The 19,773-nt window shown below is 65.5% G+C and overlaps 2 protein-coding genes across 3 annotated transcripts in view; one reads left to right on the forward strand and one right to left on the reverse strand.

Annotated features, from left to right (window-relative positions):
- The window catches only part of TUBG1 (tubulin gamma 1), a 195,331-nt gene that overhangs the window by 89,247 nt on the left and 86,311 nt on the right, over positions 1 to 19,773 (reverse strand). The window lies entirely within an intron of this gene.
- LOC136056782 (signal transducer and activator of transcription 5B) lies at positions 6,081 to 19,531 on the forward strand. 2 transcript variants are annotated; one of them, XM_065749128.1, is made up of 19 exons: positions 6,081 to 6,178; positions 14,285 to 14,422; positions 14,518 to 14,674; positions 14,748 to 14,837; positions 15,045 to 15,219; positions 15,295 to 15,425; positions 15,499 to 15,650; positions 15,722 to 15,877; positions 15,947 to 16,126; positions 16,221 to 16,308; positions 16,500 to 16,622; positions 16,770 to 16,862; positions 16,992 to 17,198; positions 17,516 to 17,610; positions 17,677 to 17,807; positions 18,058 to 18,228; positions 18,388 to 18,439; positions 18,689 to 18,796; positions 18,866 to 19,531. In XM_065749128.1, the coding sequence occupies exons 2-19, from the start codon at positions 14,295 to 14,297 to the stop codon at positions 18,990 to 18,992; spliced, it is 2,364 nt and encodes a 787-aa protein (XP_065605200.1). In that variant the 5' UTR covers positions 6,081 to 6,178; positions 14,285 to 14,294; the 3' UTR covers positions 18,993 to 19,531. The 2 variants fall into 2 exon arrangements, with proteins under 2 accessions (XP_065605200.1, XP_065605201.1); XM_065749129.1 differs by having other exon boundaries at positions 18,058 to 18,213.

Genomic DNA, 19,773 nt, shown 5'->3' on the forward strand with positions numbered 1-19,773 from the left:
TGCAGATAAATGGTTTCTTATCTCCGTGTGCCCACATGCCCTGCTGCATCCCTGCCTGAACCTGCTCTGCGCTTGTTTAGCCGGAGGGCACGCTCCCTTGAGTAACTTGGGTTAATTGGCCGCCAATCTGATCTCAATTGTTGCTATTGTGAACGCCCCAGTTGGCAGCGCGGTTGGCAGGAGCAGCGGGTGCTCTGCAGCAGAAGGCATCTGCTGGGGCTGTGCTCTGTGCCCCCCAGCGCCGCACCCCCCCAGCCCTGAGGGGGGGCTCTGCATCGGGTGCTGTGCTGCTGCGAGGCGCTGCAGCTGAGGAAAGATGCACGAAATGCACTTCTGCCAACACTGAACATCCACGCGACGTGGGGTCTGGCTGCAGCCCAGGGTTTGGATTTGTGGGGCACACAGTGCACCCCAGCTCGGAGGGGGTCTCCTGCTCTGGGTGTCTGCTTGGCCCCTACACCATCCTGTTGAGGATGGCCTCATCCTGCTGCCCCATGGAGCACAGGGGGGGGATGCGGGGCACGGAGTTGTTTGTGGCTCTGAAAGGAGGTCGCTCCCCTGCAGCCCGCGGCCCCGCAGCAGGGAGGGAGCGGGCACGGTGTCTGGGTCAAACATGCGTCCGGATTAGGGGCTTCCAAATGCGGATAAGCTGCTTGGGATGCAGACGCTCGCGTGACAGGGCTGGGGCGGCCCCGTGGGGATGGGTGGCCACCTGCCAGGGCAGCCCTGCGTGGGCACAGCCGTGCCTCTATTGAGCTCCAGGAGCGGCCGCGGCCCCACATGGTTCCCAGCTGGGATGGGGAGCAGGGGTTGGGGTGCCCTTGGGGTGCAGGCACTGCGCGTAGCCGTGCTCCTCCCATGTCCCCAGCCCCACTGTGTCTGTCCAGGCCTGAAAGCAGCACCACGAGGTGGTATGGTATGTTGAGGTGACAGATGCCATGAAAGGAGGAGACCAGGGCCCAGAGCAGCAGCCCTGGAGCACCACAGCCCCTCGTGGATCTGAATATTCATAGCGTTGGGTGCTGGGCTGCTCGAGGTGCACCATGCCCTCTGCTGCAGCAATGCCTGTGAGCACAGAGCGCCCAAAGGGCATCTGCTGGGCAGCTGGGCCGTGCACCTCTGCTCCCTGACTGCTGTTGCAATGACCCCGCCGGCTCCAATGAGGCAGGAAAACCACAGGCCGCCCCACAGAGCTCCTGCTCCTCCACCAGAGCCGCTCCCACGCTGCCCTCCCAGAGCTGCCCCCAGCCTGGCACGTGCACGGTCACACAGCTGCACGTGGTGGCCGTTTGGGTTTCCAAAACACTGCAGTTTCAGACTGCATAGCCAAAGCTGCTCCCCCAGAGCCGTGCTCACACCTCGCAGGCAGGCTGCACAGCGCAGGAGCACTGAGCCTGGCTCTGACCCTGGGCCACATGGGACTCAGTGTTCAGCCCCAGCCTGCACCCCCCCCCCCTCACCGAGCCCTGGGAGCCTGCAGCCCTACCAAGCACAGTGAGCTGCTATTTCTGGGTGAGGAGAATGCTCTGTTCCTGGTAGGTTGCACAGGGAGATGGACTCTGCAGTCTCTTCCATCCTTTTTCTGCCAAGCCGTGTGCTGCCACGAAGTTAGGCAGTGAGCACCGGGAGCTGCTGCAGCTCCCATCTGATCTCCATTCTCTCCAGCAGTTCCAAGCACAAGGGCAGCTTCGTGCAGCCCTCGCTGCGCAAGCAGAGCTCTATCTCTGCTTCCCAAACCTCGTAAAACAACAGGCAAACATTGCATCACACTCAAACTTTAATATGCAGCCGAGCAGAGCCAAGCAAGGTCCCAGCAGCAGAGTGCTGCCAGGTGTGGCAGAGGTCAGAGCTGGCGGCTCCGCAGTGTGCAGTCCCCACGCGCCGCTGGGTGCAGCCGTCCCTCCGTGCAGTGTGAGCACTGCTGCACTGCCTGCGTGCGGCTCTGAGCTGTGCACACTGCTTCGCCCACCCCGACCCGAGGCAGCCCCAGCTCCTGCCGTGGGAGCCGGCCCCGTGGGCTGCGCCCCATCCCTGACCCGTCCAGGTGAGGATGAAGAGGAGTAGGCTTTTCCTCGGCGCCGCCCAGTTCCTTCTCCAGCATCACTCGTAGCTCAGGGGCTGCTCTCGCTTTCGGGTTCCCACTTTCACTGCCTCCCCCGGCCCTGGTTCCCGTTCCTGCAGTCTGACACTGCTGTGTGCCCACGTCCAGCACTGGTTCCCCCCCAGCAACACGGGGACCTGCTCCAGGCTGGGGCAGCCACGCTGACCCACACTGACCCGCGGCGGCCACGTGTTTATGGCAGAGCCAGCCGAGTCCGTTTCTGTGGCAACGTGGGGATGAGGGGATGTGCAGCTGCATCAGTGCGGGGCGGGGGTTGGGGGCTCAGACTCCTCTGGAGCCGCTGCTGCCCTCGGTGTGGGGGGGTGGGTGGGACCCCTGTGTGCTCAGTGTGTGCCGGGCTGGGAGCTGCAGCTCGCAGTGCAGATGTGGCTGGATGTTATTTCCCCGTGCTTTGCAGTACTCAGAAATGGCCGTTTGTTCCCCTTTGGATGAATGATGAGTGAACAAAGAGCCCTGCCCGGGCACCAGCACTGCCTGGCTGCTGAGGCCCGGCGCACTCTGGGGCTGCTTTCAGCCATATCTGAACGGCTGGAAGCAGAAATTTCCTGTGGAAATTCCACCCCCCCCCCGGACTGAGTGCCACTCATGTTCTCCGTGGCAGCAGCTCCTCACTTCCCGCAGGCACAAGGGACAGTGCTGCAGCACCTGGTGCCCCGCACGTCCAGCTGACCTCGGGCAGCTCGCTGTGCCCTCACTCAGCCCCGGCGTTGTGCATCCAAGCAGCTCTTCCTGCACTTCTCCATCCGTGGTGCTCTGCAGGGAGCAGCTCTGACCCGAGCAGCCCCAGCGCTGCCTCTGCTGCGTCACTCTGCTCCCCCAGGACTGCCATGCTGGGGCCACCACGCTGTGCCCAGCGGCCGCCCCGAGTTTGGCAGCACTGCGTGTATCCCCCTGCTCCCAGAGGACCATTTATGGACCATTATAGTTAAATCTGAGAGCTGTTCTGCTGCCCGGGACGTGCTGTCCTTGGGCGGGCAGCAGCATCCCACGGAGCCGTGCTCGCTGTGCTCGGTGCCACGCCTGCAGGTCGGGGTACCCCTCTGTGCCCACCCTGTGCTCCGCTGACGGACGGATCCTCCCTCCCTGCTCTGCAGCCACGAAATCGTTACTGAGCGCTGATGTGGGGCAGGTGGGAAGAACCTCACAGCACAACTGAGTCAGCGCTGCAGGAAATGGCCCCTTCCCAACTGCGTGAGCATGAGAAGGACTGAACAAAAACAAAAGCAACGCAGAGGCCGTGCCCGGCCGTGTGGGGCACCGGGGGCCTTCGGGGTGGGCTCTGGGCGAGCAGGCTGGGCCGTGGGGGGTGGGGGCTGCCGGTGCTGGGTGGCACCGGGTCCGGCTGCGCCGTGTGGGGCTCTGGGAGGCATTGCTGTGACTCAGGGTTGGGTGATGGGGACGGTGCTGGCAGGAGAACCAAGAGCAGCTCAGTGCTGGGAAACTGCCGGCACGGGGAGGGGCACCGGGGGTCCGCCCGCAGGTGGGTGCAGCTGGAGCAGAGGTGCTAAAGGGGCAGCACCCAAAGGAGCAGCAGCGCCCAAAGAAAACTGCACCATGGCAGCAGCAGTGGGCAGCAGTGGGACCCTCAGTGCTGCTGCAGCTCTGCCGTAGCTGCGAATGTTTTAAACTGAGGATGCTGGAGTGGGAAAACATGAGGCTGTGACTAATTTGGGGCTTCATCTGTTTTTCATTACAGGGGCTGGATTATCGCTGCGTTCTCTTCTGGATATAACATATATCTGTGACCACACGGGAGCCCGAGAGGAGGCGAGGCAAGGCCGGGGCCCTGGGCGAGCCCCCCCGTCCTGCTCACAGCCCACGGGGGCTGCGGGGCCCACTCTGCAGCCGACCCTCTCCATGGGATCTGTGCTCCAGCAGAGCCCCGTGCTGTGCACAGAGGGATATGGAGGGGCCCTGTGTACAAGAAGTGCTGGGAGGGCTTGGGAGGGGGGAGGGAAGGGCAGCAACCAGCACTGCTGGGACCTCTCCAGCAGCTGCCTAAATAAATGCTTCCAGTCCTCAGAAATAATTAAGACCCTCGAGATGCCACTTAGAGAAGAAGGCCACTGTGCTGCTGCTCCTCGTGCTCACGCTCCAAACACAGGAGGCAGGAGAGGCAATTTTCTAGGAAATCAATTACAGAACCCAGTGCTCCCACTCTCCCCTGAATGCTCAGCGTCACACTGCATCCTGTTGAGCTCATCTGAGCTTGGCCACGGCTCAGCCCGGGCACTGTTTACCTTCCAGATGCTTTTTGAGTCTTCCCGAGCAGTGATGGATCCGCGGGGCTGGGGCGGAGCGGTGCAGACTTTCCTGTGCTGCTGTGCTGGACGCTGTGGGCGCATCCCTGGGACGATGACAGCAGCCCCAGGGCGACCTCCCCCTCCACACCGCCCTTCTGTAACGTTTTCACCAGAGAGCTCAGGGCTTTTCCTCGGCATTTGTTTTCAGCGAAACTCGGACTTTGGTTTGATTTGACTCCGTCGTCCTTCTGGGATGGAGGGGCTCTCTGCACCATCTCCCACCATTCATTTCTTCCTATTTCTTCTCCTTTCTAAAAAGGGACGGAAGAACTCGGAGGGAAGGGCAGAGGGAACAGATGATGCTCCATCTCTCGGCCTTCCCTCGGGGCACCCCCAGGCCCTGCTGAGGAGCCGCTGCCCCGCAGCACCGTGCCGGGAATGCCGTGCCTGGCTGCTGGCACTGCTCGGTTCTGTGGGCCAGGGATTGTGAAATACGTGAGACCATGTGATGCACGGAGCACAAGATTTCCTAGTAACGGCAGGGAGGGCAGCGGGTGCGAACCTTTAGTTGATTTCTCCGCTCTTTTCCTTTGTCTTAGTGGAAAAAGACCGTGTGTGGCTCCCCGGGCTCCCGGCTCAGCTGCGGCCCCGAGCGATCAGCGTCAGTGCCGCGCTGCCCCGAAGGGCGCGGCTGGACGGGGCGTCCCGCCGAGCTGCCGCCGCCGGCCCCAAAAGGCACCGGGACGGCTTTAACGCCCGGGCAATAGCCAGAAAAAGTGCAGGGGTGAGAACTCGGGGCCACGCTCTCACGCGATTTGCGATTGCCGGCTCATTAAGGACGCTGATAAGGATCCCGCCCGGGCAGCCCCACCGCGGCTCACGGAGCGGGGCCGCTCTCCCCGCGCGCAGCGCTGAGTTTCCCCGCTGCGTTTTTCAGGCCGCGGGAGATAACCCGGTAACGAAAGCGAAAGCCCAGGAGATCCCATGCGGCAGTGAGAGCGCTCGAGCAGAAACGAGCACAGCGAGTATTGCTTCCTGCCCCACCGCAGCCTCCCCGCACCGGGATCCCCACGGCCCCGCAGTCCCACGCCCCGCACCCGGCCCTGTCCCGCGCTGCAGGAGCTGTGCCACGGGCAGCTCCCGGTGCCACGGGCAGCTCCCGGTGCCACGGGCAGCTCCCGGTGCCAGGCCGGGACTCACAGCAGCGGGAGGGGGCAGCTGCATCCCAACGGGCTCACGGCAGGCCTGGTGCTGCAGTGCTGCAGCAGCGAGGGAGGAGGATACTGGGGGCCAAGGGGCCGTGGAGCGTTGCTGGACGCCAGCACCAACGCCCGGTACCGGACTGGGAGCCCCAGTGCCGCCGCTCCCGCTGCTGGTTCGTGCTCCCCTCGTCAGCCTGAGCAAATCCCGCGCCTGCTGCGGACCCAGCGCTCCGTGCGGGGATGGTGCAAAGCCCCGTGCCAGGATCCGTGCCCGGTACCGGCACCGCTGCCGGCGCTCGGTGCCCGTCAGCGCCCAGTGCGGCCGCTCCGCCCGGTGCCCGTTCCTGTGCCCCGGCACCGGTTGCCCGGCGCGGGTACCGACGCTCGGCGCTCTGCTCGTACCGCTGCCCGGTGCCGGTGCCCGGGGGCGGTGGCGGTGCCGGGGGCGGTGCGGCGCGGGGCGGTGCCGCGGTGGGGGCGGTGCTCGCGGGCCGGGCCGGGCCGGGCGGCGGCGGCGGCGGCGGCGGCGGCCGGAGGGGGCAGAGCGGCGGCGGAACCGAGCGCCGAGAGCCGCCGGAGTAGCGGAGCCGCAGCCGCCGCCGCGGCCGCAGGTAGGAACGGGCTCGGGGCCGCCATCGCCGCCGAGCGGGGCCGCGCCGCCGCCGCTTTCGCTTTCCGCGGCCGTAAACAGAGAGGGGGGCGGCCCCGGGCGGCCGGAACGGGCCGTGCAGCGCTCTCCGTCCGGGCCGGGCCGGGCCGGGCCCGGGGCCGCGCGTTGGGCACCTGCGGGGGGGGGATTTGGCCGCGCGGAGGCGCCGTCGGGGCTGGAGGTGCGGGGGGGGCTCCGTTGGTTTGTTTTGGTGTTGGTCGGTTTGTTTCGCCCTTTTTTGTCGGTTCAGTTTGCGCTTTTTTTTTTCTTTCTTTTTTTGGGGAGGGGGGGTGGGGGAGGAGTAATTTTTTTTTTATAATTCTTTTTTCTCCTCCCTTCAGTAAATATTTTGGGTGTTTCGTAACCCGCAGCGGACGGACGCAACTTGGCGGCGGGGCCCGGCGCAGAGGCCTCGCGGCTCTCCCTCGGGACCGGGACGGGAGCGGCGGCCCCGGGGCCGGCAGGTGCGGGCCGGGCCGTGCCCGCTCCCCCGGGGCTGCGCGGACTTTGCGCGACCGCTGCGCGGAGCCACCGCGCATCCCGGGGCGGAGAGCGGAGCAGCGCGGGGCCGGGGCCGTTTATTGCGGTGCTGCTCCCGGGGGAACTCCGACCGCGCTCACGCAGCGCTGGGGACGGTGCCGTGCGGGGTCCCTGGGACAGCGCTGTGTCCTCAGCAGCGCGGGCTCTGCGCTGGGCACAGTTGAAGAGGGGTGGAAAGTAAATCCCTCGTCCGAGCCGGGCACAGCAGTGCTGCCCTGCAGCGCAGTGCCGGTGGCCTTTCAGCCCGCTTGCCGGCCGGGGCTGCGCAGGGCTGATCGCGACCCCTCGGAGTGAGAGCCACCACCTGTCTGCTGCCGTATGGGAGCTGTCAGGGCTGCGAGCTCCTGCCAGGCAGGGCGAGCTGCGTGCCCCGGGCTGCCGGCACCGGCCCTGCTGGCGGTTATGTCGTGGGGTCCCCTCCTCGTCCGGGAACCCCTCTCGGTGTGGGGTGGGAGGTGGCCCGGTGGGATCAAGGTGCCATGCGGAGCAGCGCTAGCTAACAGCAGGACACGGTTTGGGATGCCCCCCTGTGTAGGACTGGGACTTTTGGAGCACGGAGACTGGAGCTACGGAGCTACCCAGTCCCAGTGCTTTGGGGGAACGTGGGCTGCACCCCGAGATGCCGTTGGCACTTGTTGATGTCTGTGGGAAGTGTGGGGGGTGCAGGCAGGGGTGTGTCTCACTGGCAGCACAGCGTGGGCTGCCCTGGGGCTGTGAGATGCCCATGGCTCTGCAGCACAGAGCGTGAGCCCCAGCATTTCCACCTGTGGGGCAGTGGGTGCTGGGGAGCCCGGGCAGTGCTGCGGGTACCATGGTCGGCCCGGCCGTGAGCTGTGCTGTGCTCACACTGTCGGAGCCATCCTGGTGCTGTGGGTTTGGCAGGTGGCTCCGGTGGGTTTCGGGGGTGTCCTCCCACCTGCCCGTAGCGGGGCAGCAATGAGTGTGGGGGCTCCCAGAAGTGACGGGATCGTGTCTGAAATGCTGTGGCTCCCGAGGCCCGGGTGTGAGGATGGACACCATCACTGTGCATTGTGCTGCAGCGTGGCAGGAGGAGCCGGCTCCTGCCCAGAGGTGCAGCCAGTCTGTCCCGGGGGACACGTCCTGGAAGCTGCTGTCACCAGCTCTGTGGTTCCTGGCTTTTCTTGCGATGCTCAGCCCGTAGCAGTTGAATTCTTGATGTGCCCGCCCCGTCCCTTTGCAGTGTGATGCTGACGCTTCGGGGTGGGCCGTGGCCCCCCCACGGGTGCTCTCCCAAGTGCTCAGGGATGGGGAGTGGCTCAGGGATGGGGGTGACACGGAGCGTCTGCAGGACCTCCCCTCCTGCTGCAGGGGAAGTGCTGACTCCAAACGGGCTGCGAGGGCTTTGCCGTGGGGTTTCCCAGCTCTCTCTCGAGTGATAGCAAAACCCAGACACGCTGCGTGCGAAAAATCCCTTCTCCCTGCGCTCCCGCAGCGTGTGGGCGGCCGGCGGCCGCGGTGACTGCGCCGCGCCGCGTACAGCGAGGCGGCCCCGGCAGCTGGGAAATGACTTTCTGGTTTGCCAGGAATTACCGTAAGGCTCGGACACCTCGCGGCAGTGCGCGGGACCCGGCGGGGTGTCCGCGTTGCGGGGCTCCGTGCCCCCGCCCGGCTGCGGGGGGTGGGGGGGGACCGGCAGCGCTCCCGCCCCCCGCGCGGGGCCGGCTCGGGGCTCCCGTCGGGCCGCGCTCCGGTATCGCCGCGGCTGCCGCCCGGGTTCAGCTGCCCACGGCTCCGCGTGCTCCGGGTGAAGCGGACTCGACAGCTGTAGTGCGGCGGTGGCGTGCCTTTCCTTTCATGGGGCGTCTATTTTGCAACCCCCAAGTGTTTTGATCCCGGGGGGAGGGGGGCGGGGGTGTTTACCCGAGCGCCGCGTGTCCGGCGCGGGGCCGCGAGCTGGGCATGCCTGAATGTTACGCGCAGCGACAGTTCTAGCAACATCTGCCGGCTGATAAAAGGTACGTTGCCGTGAGCCGCTGCTCCCTGCCTCGCCGGGAAATGCCGGGGGGGAGGCAGGCGCGTGAGCGCGGCTTCCTGGCCGATAGGGGCGAGCTGACTTGCTGATAAAGCGGAATCCTCCCATCTGGGCGCAGCAGAGGGGCGGCAGCGTTGTGCCCGGCGATGCGATGCGGTGCTGCCCGGCCCCGCACCGCGGCTCTGCCCGGAATGCCGCAGCGGGGCCGTAGCGCTCCCCACGCGCTCCGCGCTCGGGCGGTCGCTGGTGAGTTTTGCAATCTCCATTTTTCGCTGTAACTTCGTGTCTTCCTGTTGTTGTGATATGTAAATATCGGCTCTGCCCGGGGAGGGAAGCGGGGAAAAGGCTGCGGCTGCGGGCGCGTTTGTGCTCCGCGCTCCGCTCCGCCCGTGGAGCTCTCGTGGCACATCCCAGCGCCCGCGTGGGCTGAAGTACGGCTGTAAACCGATCCCTGTGCCGTGCGCCGTTGGTACAACGCAGCTCCGGCTCTTCTGGGCTCCGTGGCACAGCTGCGTGGGCCCGGGCCGCTCCGGTACTCACCCCGCGCTCCTGGAAATGTTTTGGGGGAGCGGCGGTGCGGGGCGCAGGGCGGTCCCCCCCGGCTGCGGGGGCACGGGGCAAAGCCGTAGTGCAGGACCCGGCCGCGTGTTCCCCTCCCCCCACCCATGCCTGCGGGCTGCGTGGGCTCTGGAAGCGCGGGAGCCCACGCTGCGTGCTGTGCCGCCGCTCGAGGGACCTCCGGCCCCGGGTGCCGATCAGAATAAGGACCGCTCCGTTTGAGAGCCTGAGAGCTGTTCATTCCCATTCCCTCGGACAGCTTCCCGAGCTCCTGCGTGCCCCCCCACCCCGCGGGGGGGGTTTGCTCATGGTGCCGTGGGGGGGGTCGGCCGTGCCCCTCCGGCTCCTGCTGGGATGGGGCAGTTGGTGCCTGCGCTGCCCCAATGGGCTCCGCTCTGCAAATCCAGCTTGGCAGGTGAATGGATTAGTGCGATTGTGTGCGCTCGCTCAGGCATGCCAGATAAAATGAAATTGTGTCTCCAGACCCAAATCGGGGCTAATTCGGTGCTGTGATGAGCTTAATCCCCGCATCCTCCTGCTCCTGGGCAGGGATTAGTGCAGTGCCCGGCGCGGTGCTGTGTCCGCAGGAGGTGTTGGCTGTGCTCTCCCGGAGCTGAGCACCGTCGTGAAAGCACTGCACGTGGTCAGAGGGACGGGAGCTGCTGTCAGCCCCTGGATTCGAGGGATTTCGCCGGGATTTCTCTGGGTTTTTTGGTGGTTTGGTTTTTACGTAGGCTGCTGGGCCTCTGTGGTTGTGAGGGAAAATCTGTAGGGTGAGCCACGCATTCCCAAAGCCTCGAGTGACAGAGGGCAAATAAAAATGAACGTTAATGACTCTGATTAATACGACGTGAGGGCACTCCTGCCGGGCCGGGTCGGTGTGGGGCGTGGGACGCACACCCACTGCCCTCCCCGCGGTGCTGCAGGGCCCACTCGGGGTTCCCCTGTTCCTGTGCTGCTCTTAGTTCTCCATTTTGGCTCCTGACACTGCAGGGCAGTTCTGTGGGACTGGAGAGCCCAGAGCGGGGACCGGCGGTGCTGGGGAGCAAATACTGAATTTCTCCCCCATCACTGCCCAGCTCTGAGTGCCCGCGGTGCCCCGGCGTTCTGCTGCCCTGCCCCCGGTGCACTGTGGCAGGGGCTGATCCCACTGCCTCCCTCGGTGCCCCCGGGGCTGAGCTGCTGCTCTTCGGTGCAAGACAAACCCCATCAAAGCACTGAGCTTCTAGAAGGAGCTCTCTTCACCCCCCACTGCCTCCACCTCGCAGCCGAAGGCTGAAAACCGCACGCGGGCATGGAAGGGGTGAGCAGCGCTGTTCCCAGCACTGTGGGGACCGTGGGGCAGGCGGGGGCCGGGGGTCAGCCCCACTGCTGAGCGGAGCCACGGGGTGCAAGTGAGCACAAACCACCCCCGTGTCCGTCCTCAGCGCTTCCCCCTGGACGGGGGACGGGGGGGAGTCCTGAGGGGGCTCAGCCCCACGGGTCGAGGCTGCGTCCCGCTGCGGGGACGTGGGGGGTGAGGGCAGGGGTGCCATCCCCGTGCCCCCGGTTGTGCGGTGCAGGTGGTGGAAGGAAGCAGCCGGAGCACGGCGCTGCCCGGCTGCGCAGGCAGCTGACATTTTGGAAGGAAATAGCTGCTCTCAGCTCCTTCCTGTAGCACGCAGCCTGCAAAACGGCCGCAACGGGACCCGGCTGTGCCGGCAGCGCCTGCCCAGAGCCACCGCCGTGCTGCCCCGGGCGGACCCGGTGAGTACGGCCCCGGGATGGGTGTGCGGATGGGGGATGGCTCCCAACCCGCACCGGCGGCCCCACGGAGCGGCGGAGCCGGGATCCGTGCCCGGGGCTCTCTGAGCCCGGCGTGGCCGTGGGGCTCCGGGGCCCTTTGGGCGCCCGCAGAGCCCTTCGTGTCTGCGGGGCAGGACGCGGTGAGCAGCGGCCACTTGCGAGGGGAAGGGGCTGAGGTGGGGCGGCAGCGGGGGGAGCTCAGTGAGAGGGGCTGCCTGGGGGGGCATCCCCGGAGCGGCACATGGGTGTCTGCGTGGGGGAACCGGCGCCATCCGTGTGCCGAGCGGCCGCTGCCGCCGGCATTGCTTCTCCCAGAGCCGATGGGATGGGGCCGGATCCAGCCTGCTGTGAGCTGCCCTTCTCTGTGGGACGTGGGACCCCTCTGTGGCACGGTGCCCCCGCTGGCAGCACCAACCCGTGGGGTGCGTGGGGTCCGGCTCTGACCTGGAAGGGATCGTGGGCTCCCGGAGGTGCCGGGAAACCACGTGTCCGTGTGTTTACTGCGGCGGGAGCAGCGCTGCTATGGAGCTGGCACCGCGGCTGTAGCACTGGGGGAGGGGGCTGCTCCCTGCTGGGAGGAAACTGTATCTGGACTCCCCCCTGTTTGGGGCTGGGGGAGCACCAGGCAACGGGCGGTGCGGGCACTGCTGTGGCAGAGGGGCTGCACGGGGCAGGAGCAGCCACAGCCCTTTGGTGTGCTGCCCCTTCCCCCCCCCCAGCGGTTTAGCTGTCTCTTCGGGGCGCAGGGGGGACCGGGTGCTGCACTGGGTGAACTGGTGTGAGCACGGGAGCCATCCCTGGACGGGTTGAGGGTTGCAAGCATTATGTGAGAGCCCCGCAAGCATCCTGCTGCCGTGCATTGTGAGCATCCTGCAAGCATCCCAGGACTGTGTGCCATGAGCATAGAGTCACAGAGTCATTGAATGGCCGGGGTTGAAAAGGGCCTCAAAGATCATCATGTTCCAACCCCCAGCTGAGGGCAGGGTCACCAGCCACCAGAGCAGGCAGCCCAGAGCCACATCCAGCCTCGCCTTGCATGCCTCCAAGGATGGGGCGTCCACAGCCCTTCTAGGCAACCTGCATCAGTGCCTCACCACCCTCTGAGAGAAAAGCTTCCTCCTAATATCTGACCTAGTCCATGTGAGCATCCCACATCAGTGTGCAAAAAGCATCGTACAGCATCTCGCAAGCATCCTGCAGCATCCCACACTCAGCTGGAGCGGCTCACCGGGGCAGCAGCAGCCAGGGGACAGCGGCCCTTGTGTAGGTGCTGCCCGTGCTGGGGCTGTGCTCTGCTCCCTGCGCTCAGCTCTGTGTGTGCCAGCCTCGCCCTATGAGACATTTCCCTCCTTTTGTCTGCTCGCTGCTGGGCTGCAGCTTTCCTGCAGCTCATGCTGGAGCTGGCTGCCAGCCTGCCGCTGTGCCTGGGAGGCTCTGGGACTGCCACTGGTGGCTGTGACCACAGCCCATCCCCACCACGGCCCCGTCTGGGTCCCTTGTTCCCCCCCCCCCCGGACTCGGAGGTGCTCCCAGCTCCTTCGCGTTGCTGCCTTGAGCCCTCTAGGAACCGTTTGGTGTGCGTTTCTCCCACGTTTGCTAATGCCGATTGGGCAGCGGAGCTGCTGTCTGCAGAAGCACGTCCCACCCCCCGGTCCTGCCAGGCTCCCCTCCCCGAGCTGTCCCCGCTGTCCCCCTGCGCAGCGGTCCTGCTGCCCGCGCAGCACTGAGAGCACGGAGTCACCGGCAGGCAAGTTGCTGTGGCTTGTTGAGTTGCTGCTGGTTAACCGAGCTGTGGTAATGGGTGGGATTATAGCTCGCTGCCAGGACTAACTAAATGCAAAGTAGCTTAAACCACTGCAATTATCTGTCTTCTGCAATTGTTTGGGCGTGCATGCGGCTGACGGCTGCAGCTGACCCCGGTGCCGTCCCGGGATCCGACGGGGGCATGGGCTGCTGGGGATGCAGCAGCGGGATGGGGCGGGATGGGGATGTGGCACCGGAGGTTTCTGCATCTGTTGGGAACGTCTGCTGTGCTCGCGGCCGGCAGCTCCACACACGGCAGTGAGGCCACAGCAGTGGCAGCACCGCGCTGCCTGCGGGCGAGGCAGAAAGCAAGCAGCATGGAGCAGTGCCCGTGGCTGTGCTGGAGGTGCTGTGCTTCGGCTGTGGAGTCATAGCAGCGCCCACGGAGCGCGATCCGGGGCTGTCCCGCTCCCCCCGCGGCGCTCCCGTTCCTCCCACCATTCCCATAGTGATGTTCCCAGCTCCTGCTCCAAGGGCAGAGCCCTTTGTGTGCCTGAGCACCGAGCTGACCGCGGCAGCAGGTTAATACTTGTTGCTTAACAACCCGCTGAAGTGCAGTAGGAAGTGTTCTGCTGCTGTAAGATGGAACATATCACCATTTTCTTGATAGGAGGAGCAGTGTTTGTTTGTTTTTCTGTCTGTGCCGATGTTTCTGTGCTGGGCCTGGGCTGCTCCTGGGGCTCCGTCCCTTCCTGGTGCAGTAAAACCATTCCTGGCATTGTGTGCAGCTCTGCCAGCGGTGGCGTTTCCATCAGTGCCTCTTATCGGTTGTCAGCAATTGCTGACTGCCCGCGGGTGCTCTGCTGTCAGCCTGCCCCCGTTCCCTTCTCCTTGTTGCTTTCCGTTTGCATCGCCTCCCCCAGGCCCTCCCTTCCAGCACAATTTCTAGCTCACTGTCTCTTCTGTGAATGGGGAAACGTTCCTTGCTTTTTATAAGGGAAAAAATCATTTTTAGCCAACTCAGTTATTGTTCCTCTTCCTGTGTGGGGTGGGGAGAGGGGGAAAGGTCTGGCACTGGGTAGGTGCCGTCTCTCCGCAGTCCTGGCTGTGTTGGCTGCGTGCGTGGCTGCTCTCTGCCAGCGGGGATGCCACGGCCACGGCCTGCATCCAGAACCTGTGGTGCTGGGGCCGCTCGGCCCTACTGACAGCAGGGCACCCGTCCATCCCTTGGCCTTCCCTTCCCTGACCGTGAGCCCACGGTGCTGCAAAGGGAAGCGGCAGCGATGTGGCCAAAGCAGCGGAGCCATTTGAGAATGCCTCCAAACTCCCTGAGAGCTTTTCCTGGAAAAGAGCGGTGACACGGAGCCGAGATCCCCGTGTCCCCTTGGGGTGGCAGTGGGGGTACCTGGCAGGGGGTCCCCACGTGGTGCTGACGATGCGTGCCCGCAGGTGCTGAGCCATGGCGGTGTGGATCCAGGCGCAGCAGCTCCAGGGCGAAGCCCTGCGGCAGATGCAGGCGCTCTATGGGCACCACTTCCCCATCGAGGTGCGGCATTACCTGTCGCAGTGGATCGAGAGCCAGGCGTGGTGAGTGAGCCCACGCTGAACCCCACGGCCCCGCACGGCCCCGCTGCCATCCTGCCCAGCCCCCCCACTGCCATTGCTCTGTCGCACCCCCAAAGGGACTCCATCGACCTCGACAACCCCCAGGAGAACGTGAAGGCGACGCAGCTGCTGGAGGGGCTGATCCAGGAGCTGCAGAAGAAGGCGGATCACCAAGTGGGTGAAGATGGCTTCCTGCTGAAGATCAAGCTGGGGCACTACGTCACGCAGCTGCAGGTGGGCAGGGGGCTGCGCTGGGGGGGCTGGGGCTCCCTGCCCCGCACCCGGTTCAGCTCACATCTCCGTGCAGAACACGTACGACCGCTGCCCCATGGAGCTGGTGCGCTGCATCCGGCACATCCTCTACCACGAGCAGAGGCTGGTGCGGGAGGCAAACAACGTGAGTGGGGCGGCGGGCGTCACCGGCGCAGGGTGAGGGGGTGGGTCCTGCGGGTGGGGGTGCGGGGGTCTCCATCGGCAGGGTGGTGGGGAGGGAATGGGGAGGTGCCCACTGCCCTCCGGCTCTCGGCGGGGATGGGGAGGGTCCCTTTGTCCCCCTGCCCCCAGAGGGGATCCCTGGCCGTGCTGAGTGCTCCCGTGCACGCAGAGCCCGTCGCCCGCCGGCGCTCTGGTGGACGCCATGTCGCAGAAGCACCTGCAGATCAATCAGACCTTCGAGGAGCTGCGGCTCATCACGCAGGACTCGGAGAACGAGCTGAAGAAGCTGCAGCAGACGCAGGAATACTTCATCATCCAGTACCAGGAGAACATGCGCCTGCAAGGTGCCTGAGGGGCCGGGGGGGGGGGGGGCACGGGGCCAGGCCCTGGCCGGGCCCTAACGCTGTGCTCATCCCCAGCCCAGTTCTCCCAGCTCTCCCAGCTGGGTCCCCAGGAGCGCCTCTCACGGGAGACGACACTGCAGCAGAAGAAGGCGTCGCTGGAGGCCTGGCTGCACCGGGAAGCGCAGACACTACAGCAGTACCGCGTGGTGAGTGCTGGGGGGGCGTCCCCACAGCGGCCGCGTGCCCCCCCACGCGCTATGACCCTGTCCTGCCCGGCAGGAGCTGGCTGAGAAGCACCAGAAGACGCTGCAGCTGCTGCGCAAACAGCAGACGACGATCCTGGACGACGAGCTGATCCAATGGAAGCGCCGGCAGCAGCTGGCGGGCAACGGCGGCCCCCCCGAGGGCACCCTGGATGTGCTGCAGACCTGGTGGGTGCTGGGGGGTGGGGGGGAGGATGAGGGGGGTCCTCGCGGTGGGTGCTGATCCCGCTTCCTCCCAGGTGCGAGAAGCTGGCGGAGATCATCTGGCAGAACCGGCAGCAGATCCGGCGCGCCGAGCACTTGTGCCAGCAGCTGCCCATCCCCGGCCCCGTGGAGGAGATGCTGTCAGAGCTGAACGGCACCATCACCGACATCATCTCTGCCCTGGTCACCAGGTAGGGGGGCAGCTCGGAGGGTGGGGGTCTTTTTGGGCTCTTCTGCCTGCCTGACTCTCTGCCCCCCAGCACCTTCATCATCGAGAAGCAGCCTCCCCAGGTGCTGAAGACGCAGACCAAGTTTGCAGCCACCGTGCGGCTCCTGGTGGGGGGGAAGCTGAACGTGCACATGAACCCCCCCCAGGTGAAGGCCACCATCATCAGCGAGCAGCAAGCCAAGGCCCTGCTGAAGAACGAGAGCACCCGCAAGTAATGCCTGAGGGGCCGGGGCCGGGGGAGCGGAGGCGGTGGGGTCAGGAGGTGTGAGGGGCTGCTGCCATCGTGACCCCTTGTCCCCATGCAGTGAGAGCAGCGGGGAGATCCTCAACAACTGCTGTGTGATGGAGTACCACCAGGCCACCGGGACGCTCAGCGCACACTTCCGCAACATGGTGAGAGCCAGCGGCCCCGAGCCCGTGTCTGCCCACAGCGTGCTCCCCGCGGTCACCACATACGTTGTCATCCACGCTTTGCCTCTCCTGTGCTCACCCCTTGTGTCCCCATCTGTCCTGCACCCTCCCGCCGTGGGCTCACCCCTTGTGTCCACCTGTCCCCCTCGTGCTCACCGCTCGTGTCCCCGCAGTCCCTGAAGCGGATCAAGCGCTCGGATCGCCGTGGTGCAGAGTCAGTGACGGAGGAGAAGTTCACCATCCTCTTCGAGTCGCAGTTCAGTGTTGGTGGCAATGAGCTGGTCTTCCAGGTGAAGGTAACGTCACTGGCTGTGGGTGAGCTGTGGGGTCGGGGCTGTGGGACCGGGGCGGGGCATGTGTTCTGGGTGTGGGGTGTGCTGGGAGGTCCCATCATATGGCCACGTCCCACCTCAGCTCTGTGCCATTGTTCTTCCTGCTGGCAGACCCTGTCCCTGCCCGTGGTGGTGATCGTGCATGGCAGCCAGGACAACAATGCCACAGCCACCGTGCTCTGGGACAATGCCTTTGCAGAGCCTGTGAGTACCACTGCCACAGGGGACCGGGTGGGCTCCATCCAGCCCAGGGCTGCAGAGCAGTGCTGCCCAGTGGGGGTGTGCTCCAGGCCGGGTGGTGGCCATGCTGACCCCGTGCTGTGTCCTCCCCAGGGCCGCGTGCCCTTCGCCGTGCCCGACAAAGTGCAGTGGCCGCAGCTCTGCGAGGCACTCAACATGAAGTTCAAGGCGGAGGTGCAGAGCAGCCGTGGGCTGACGAAGGAGAACTTAGTGTTCCTGGCGCAGAAGCTCTTCAACAGCACCAGCTCCCACCTGGAGGATTACAGCAGCACCACGGTGTCCTGGTCCCAGTTCAACCGGGTGAGCGGGTGCTCCGTGTGCCAGGATGGGCTTGGCTGCACTGCGGTGCCAGCACTTATGCCCAAAGAGAGCGGTTGTGTGTTGGATCGGTGCAAAACCCAACCAGGTATTGGCTGCAGTGGGGCAGGAGGCGTTGCCCTCCTCGTGTGGGGGCTGCAGCCGTGCTCTGTGTCCCTGGGGTCACTGCTGGTGCTCCCCGGGCTGTGCTGAGTGGCACTGCGGGATGAGAGCTGCCGGGTGCCCGGCGGCATCCATCCAGGTCTCCATGTGCTGTGTGTTTGGAGGCAGGAGTGCTCATTTTTGGGGGCTTTCCACAGGAAAACCTTCCTGGGAGGAACTACACCTTCTGGCAGTGGTTTGACGGCGTGATGGAGGTGCTGAAGAAGCATCTGAAGCCGCACTGGAACGATGGGTAAGAGCCCTCCTGCCCCACGCCCAGGGCCCCGCAGCGCCCGCCTGACGCCTCGCTCTGCCCCAGGGCCATTCTGGGCTTCGTCAACAAGCAGCAGGCGCACGACCTGCTCATCAGCAAGCCCGACGGAACCTTCCTGCTGCGCTTCAGTGACTCGGAGATCGGCGGCATCACCATCGCGTGGAAGTTCGACTCCGGTGGGTGCGGCCCCTGTGCTCCGTGTCCCCACCCGTGCTCCCCCAGCACCTCCCGTGTGTCCACGTGATGTCAGCTCCGTGGGGCACTGCCTGCAGCTCCCGAGCTCCCTCCAGCTCTGCGTTCTGGCACGCTGTGCTCTGTGCCCGATGTTGTGGGGGTGGGGGGGAAGCCCAGGATGCGATGTCGGATTTTCGGAGCGGTTTCAGGCTCACCCCAGGTGTCCTTGCGATCCCTGCTCTTGTCTTCCAGCTGAGAGGATGTTCTGGAACCTGATGCCTTTCACCACCAGGGACTTCTCCATCCGCTCGCTGGCCGACCGCCTCGGGGACCTCAGTTACCTCATCTACGTGTTCCCCGACCGGCCCAAGGATGAGGTCTTCTCCAAGTACTACACGCCGGTTCTCTGTGAGTCCACGCCAGGTAGCGCTGCCCTTCACCCCTCACGCATCACTCCTCTGTGCCTCCCCTGGGGGGGGGGGGCTGGGCTCGCCAGCACATCCAGCCCTGGGGGCCCCACCCCTCTGCCGGTGTGCAGGGTGCCCACAGCTCCACGCTTCAGCGCTGCCTTCTTTCCTCTAGCTAAAGCTGTGGATGGGTACGTGAAGCCACAGATCAAGCAAGTCGTGCCAGAGTAAGTGCGAGAGTGCCGGGTCCTGTGGGTTCACCCCTGGCTGGGTAGCTCCCAGCCACGGTGCCCTCCTGGCACTGCTGGGGATGAGCAGCACACAGTGCCCAGCAGCAAACAGCTGTGCTGCTCTCCTGCGGGCCCGGATCTCCCCGTGGGACCCTGCTGGGGTGGGGAGCAGGGTCTGGATCCCGGCTGGGAGGCAGTGAGCGTTCCCAGCACCCATGCACCGCTCACCCCCCGCAATCCCCACAGGTTTGTGAGTGCATCAGGTGACGCCGTCCCTGGGGGGGCCACCTACATGGACCAGGCTCCGTCGCCAGCCGTGTGCTCCCACCCCCATTACAACATGTACACACAGAAGTAGGTATCACGTCCCCGTCCCGCCTGCGGCCACGCTGGCCCCCACCCTGACCCCCTCTCCTCCCGCAGCCCCGAGACCGTGCTGGACCCCGAGGGTGAATTTGACCTGGACGACACCATGGACGTGGCCCAGCACGTGGAGGAGCTGCTGCGGCGCCCCATGGACAGTCAGTGGATCCCCCACGCCCAGTCGTGACCGGTGGCCGTGCGGCCCCACACCGACCCCCAGCGCTGCGGGGACTGTGCCGTGTTCGTGTCTCTGTGCCCAACTGAGGGGCAGGCGGCCATGGGGGGGGTTCTCACCCCACAGATTTGCTCTGTGCTGTCCCAAAATGCAGGGTGGTGTCCAGCTCTGTGATGTTTATGCCCTTGTATAAAAGGCAGCGGATTTGTCGCATGGTTTTTCCTGTATGTTCCTTTTACAAGGCCCAGCTTCGGCTTTCCGCTTCTGCTCGCGCTGGTGCTGCCCCACTCCCCGCAGCCTCGCGGGGGGGCCGGGGAGGCCCGGGTTTGCTTTCTGCAGTCGTCACTAAGGATGTAAATGTGCGCCATCGGTGTTCTGTCGCAGTGACCGCGTTCCCCGGGCGGGGGGTGGCAGTCTGCCGTGTCGGGGTCCCCTCCTGGGCCCCATCTCCTCCTCTGCCCCCGACGGCTGCGGAGCCCCCCCCGGCTCCGGGTGCGTCCCCTCTGTCCCCTCCGGCGCCGCTGAGGGGCGGGGGGGTGGGGGATGGGGGTGGGGAGTGAGGAACCGCAGCGAGGGGCGGGCAGGAGGAGGCGGGGGCGGGAAGGGGCCCCTCTTCCCCCCCCTCCACCCCCAGGCCCGTCCCATCCGTGTCCCAGAAGCTCTGGTTCCCTGGCGATGTTATTTTTCTACCACAGAGTAAATAAAGCACGGACTATTTTTGTAACACAAAAGCTCTGGGTCTCACGTGCGTCTCGGGGAGGGGGAAAGGGGCCCCTCACCCGCACCCCTAGGG

This window comes from Cyrtonyx montezumae, unplaced genomic scaffold, assembly GCF_038088225.1.
Source record: "Cyrtonyx montezumae isolate F1298 unplaced genomic scaffold, pur_monq_1.0 scaffold_58, whole genome shotgun sequence".
Lineage (NCBI taxonomy): Eukaryota > Metazoa > Chordata > Aves > Galliformes > Odontophoridae > Cyrtonyx > Cyrtonyx montezumae.

Coding starts and splice junctions, on each gene's coding strand:
- LOC136056782 (XM_065749128.1), top strand. CDS start 14,295: ATGGCGGTGTGGATCCAGGCGCAGCAGCTCCAGGGCGAAGCCCTGCGG. Junction 15,220..15,294: donor GGAGAACATGCGCCTGCAAG/GTGCCTGAGGGG, acceptor GCTCATCCCCAG/CCCAGTTCTCCCAGCTCTCC. Junction 17,199..17,515: donor CCTGGTCCCAGTTCAACCGG/GTGAGCGGGTGC, acceptor GGCTTTCCACAG/GAAAACCTTCCTGGGAGGAA.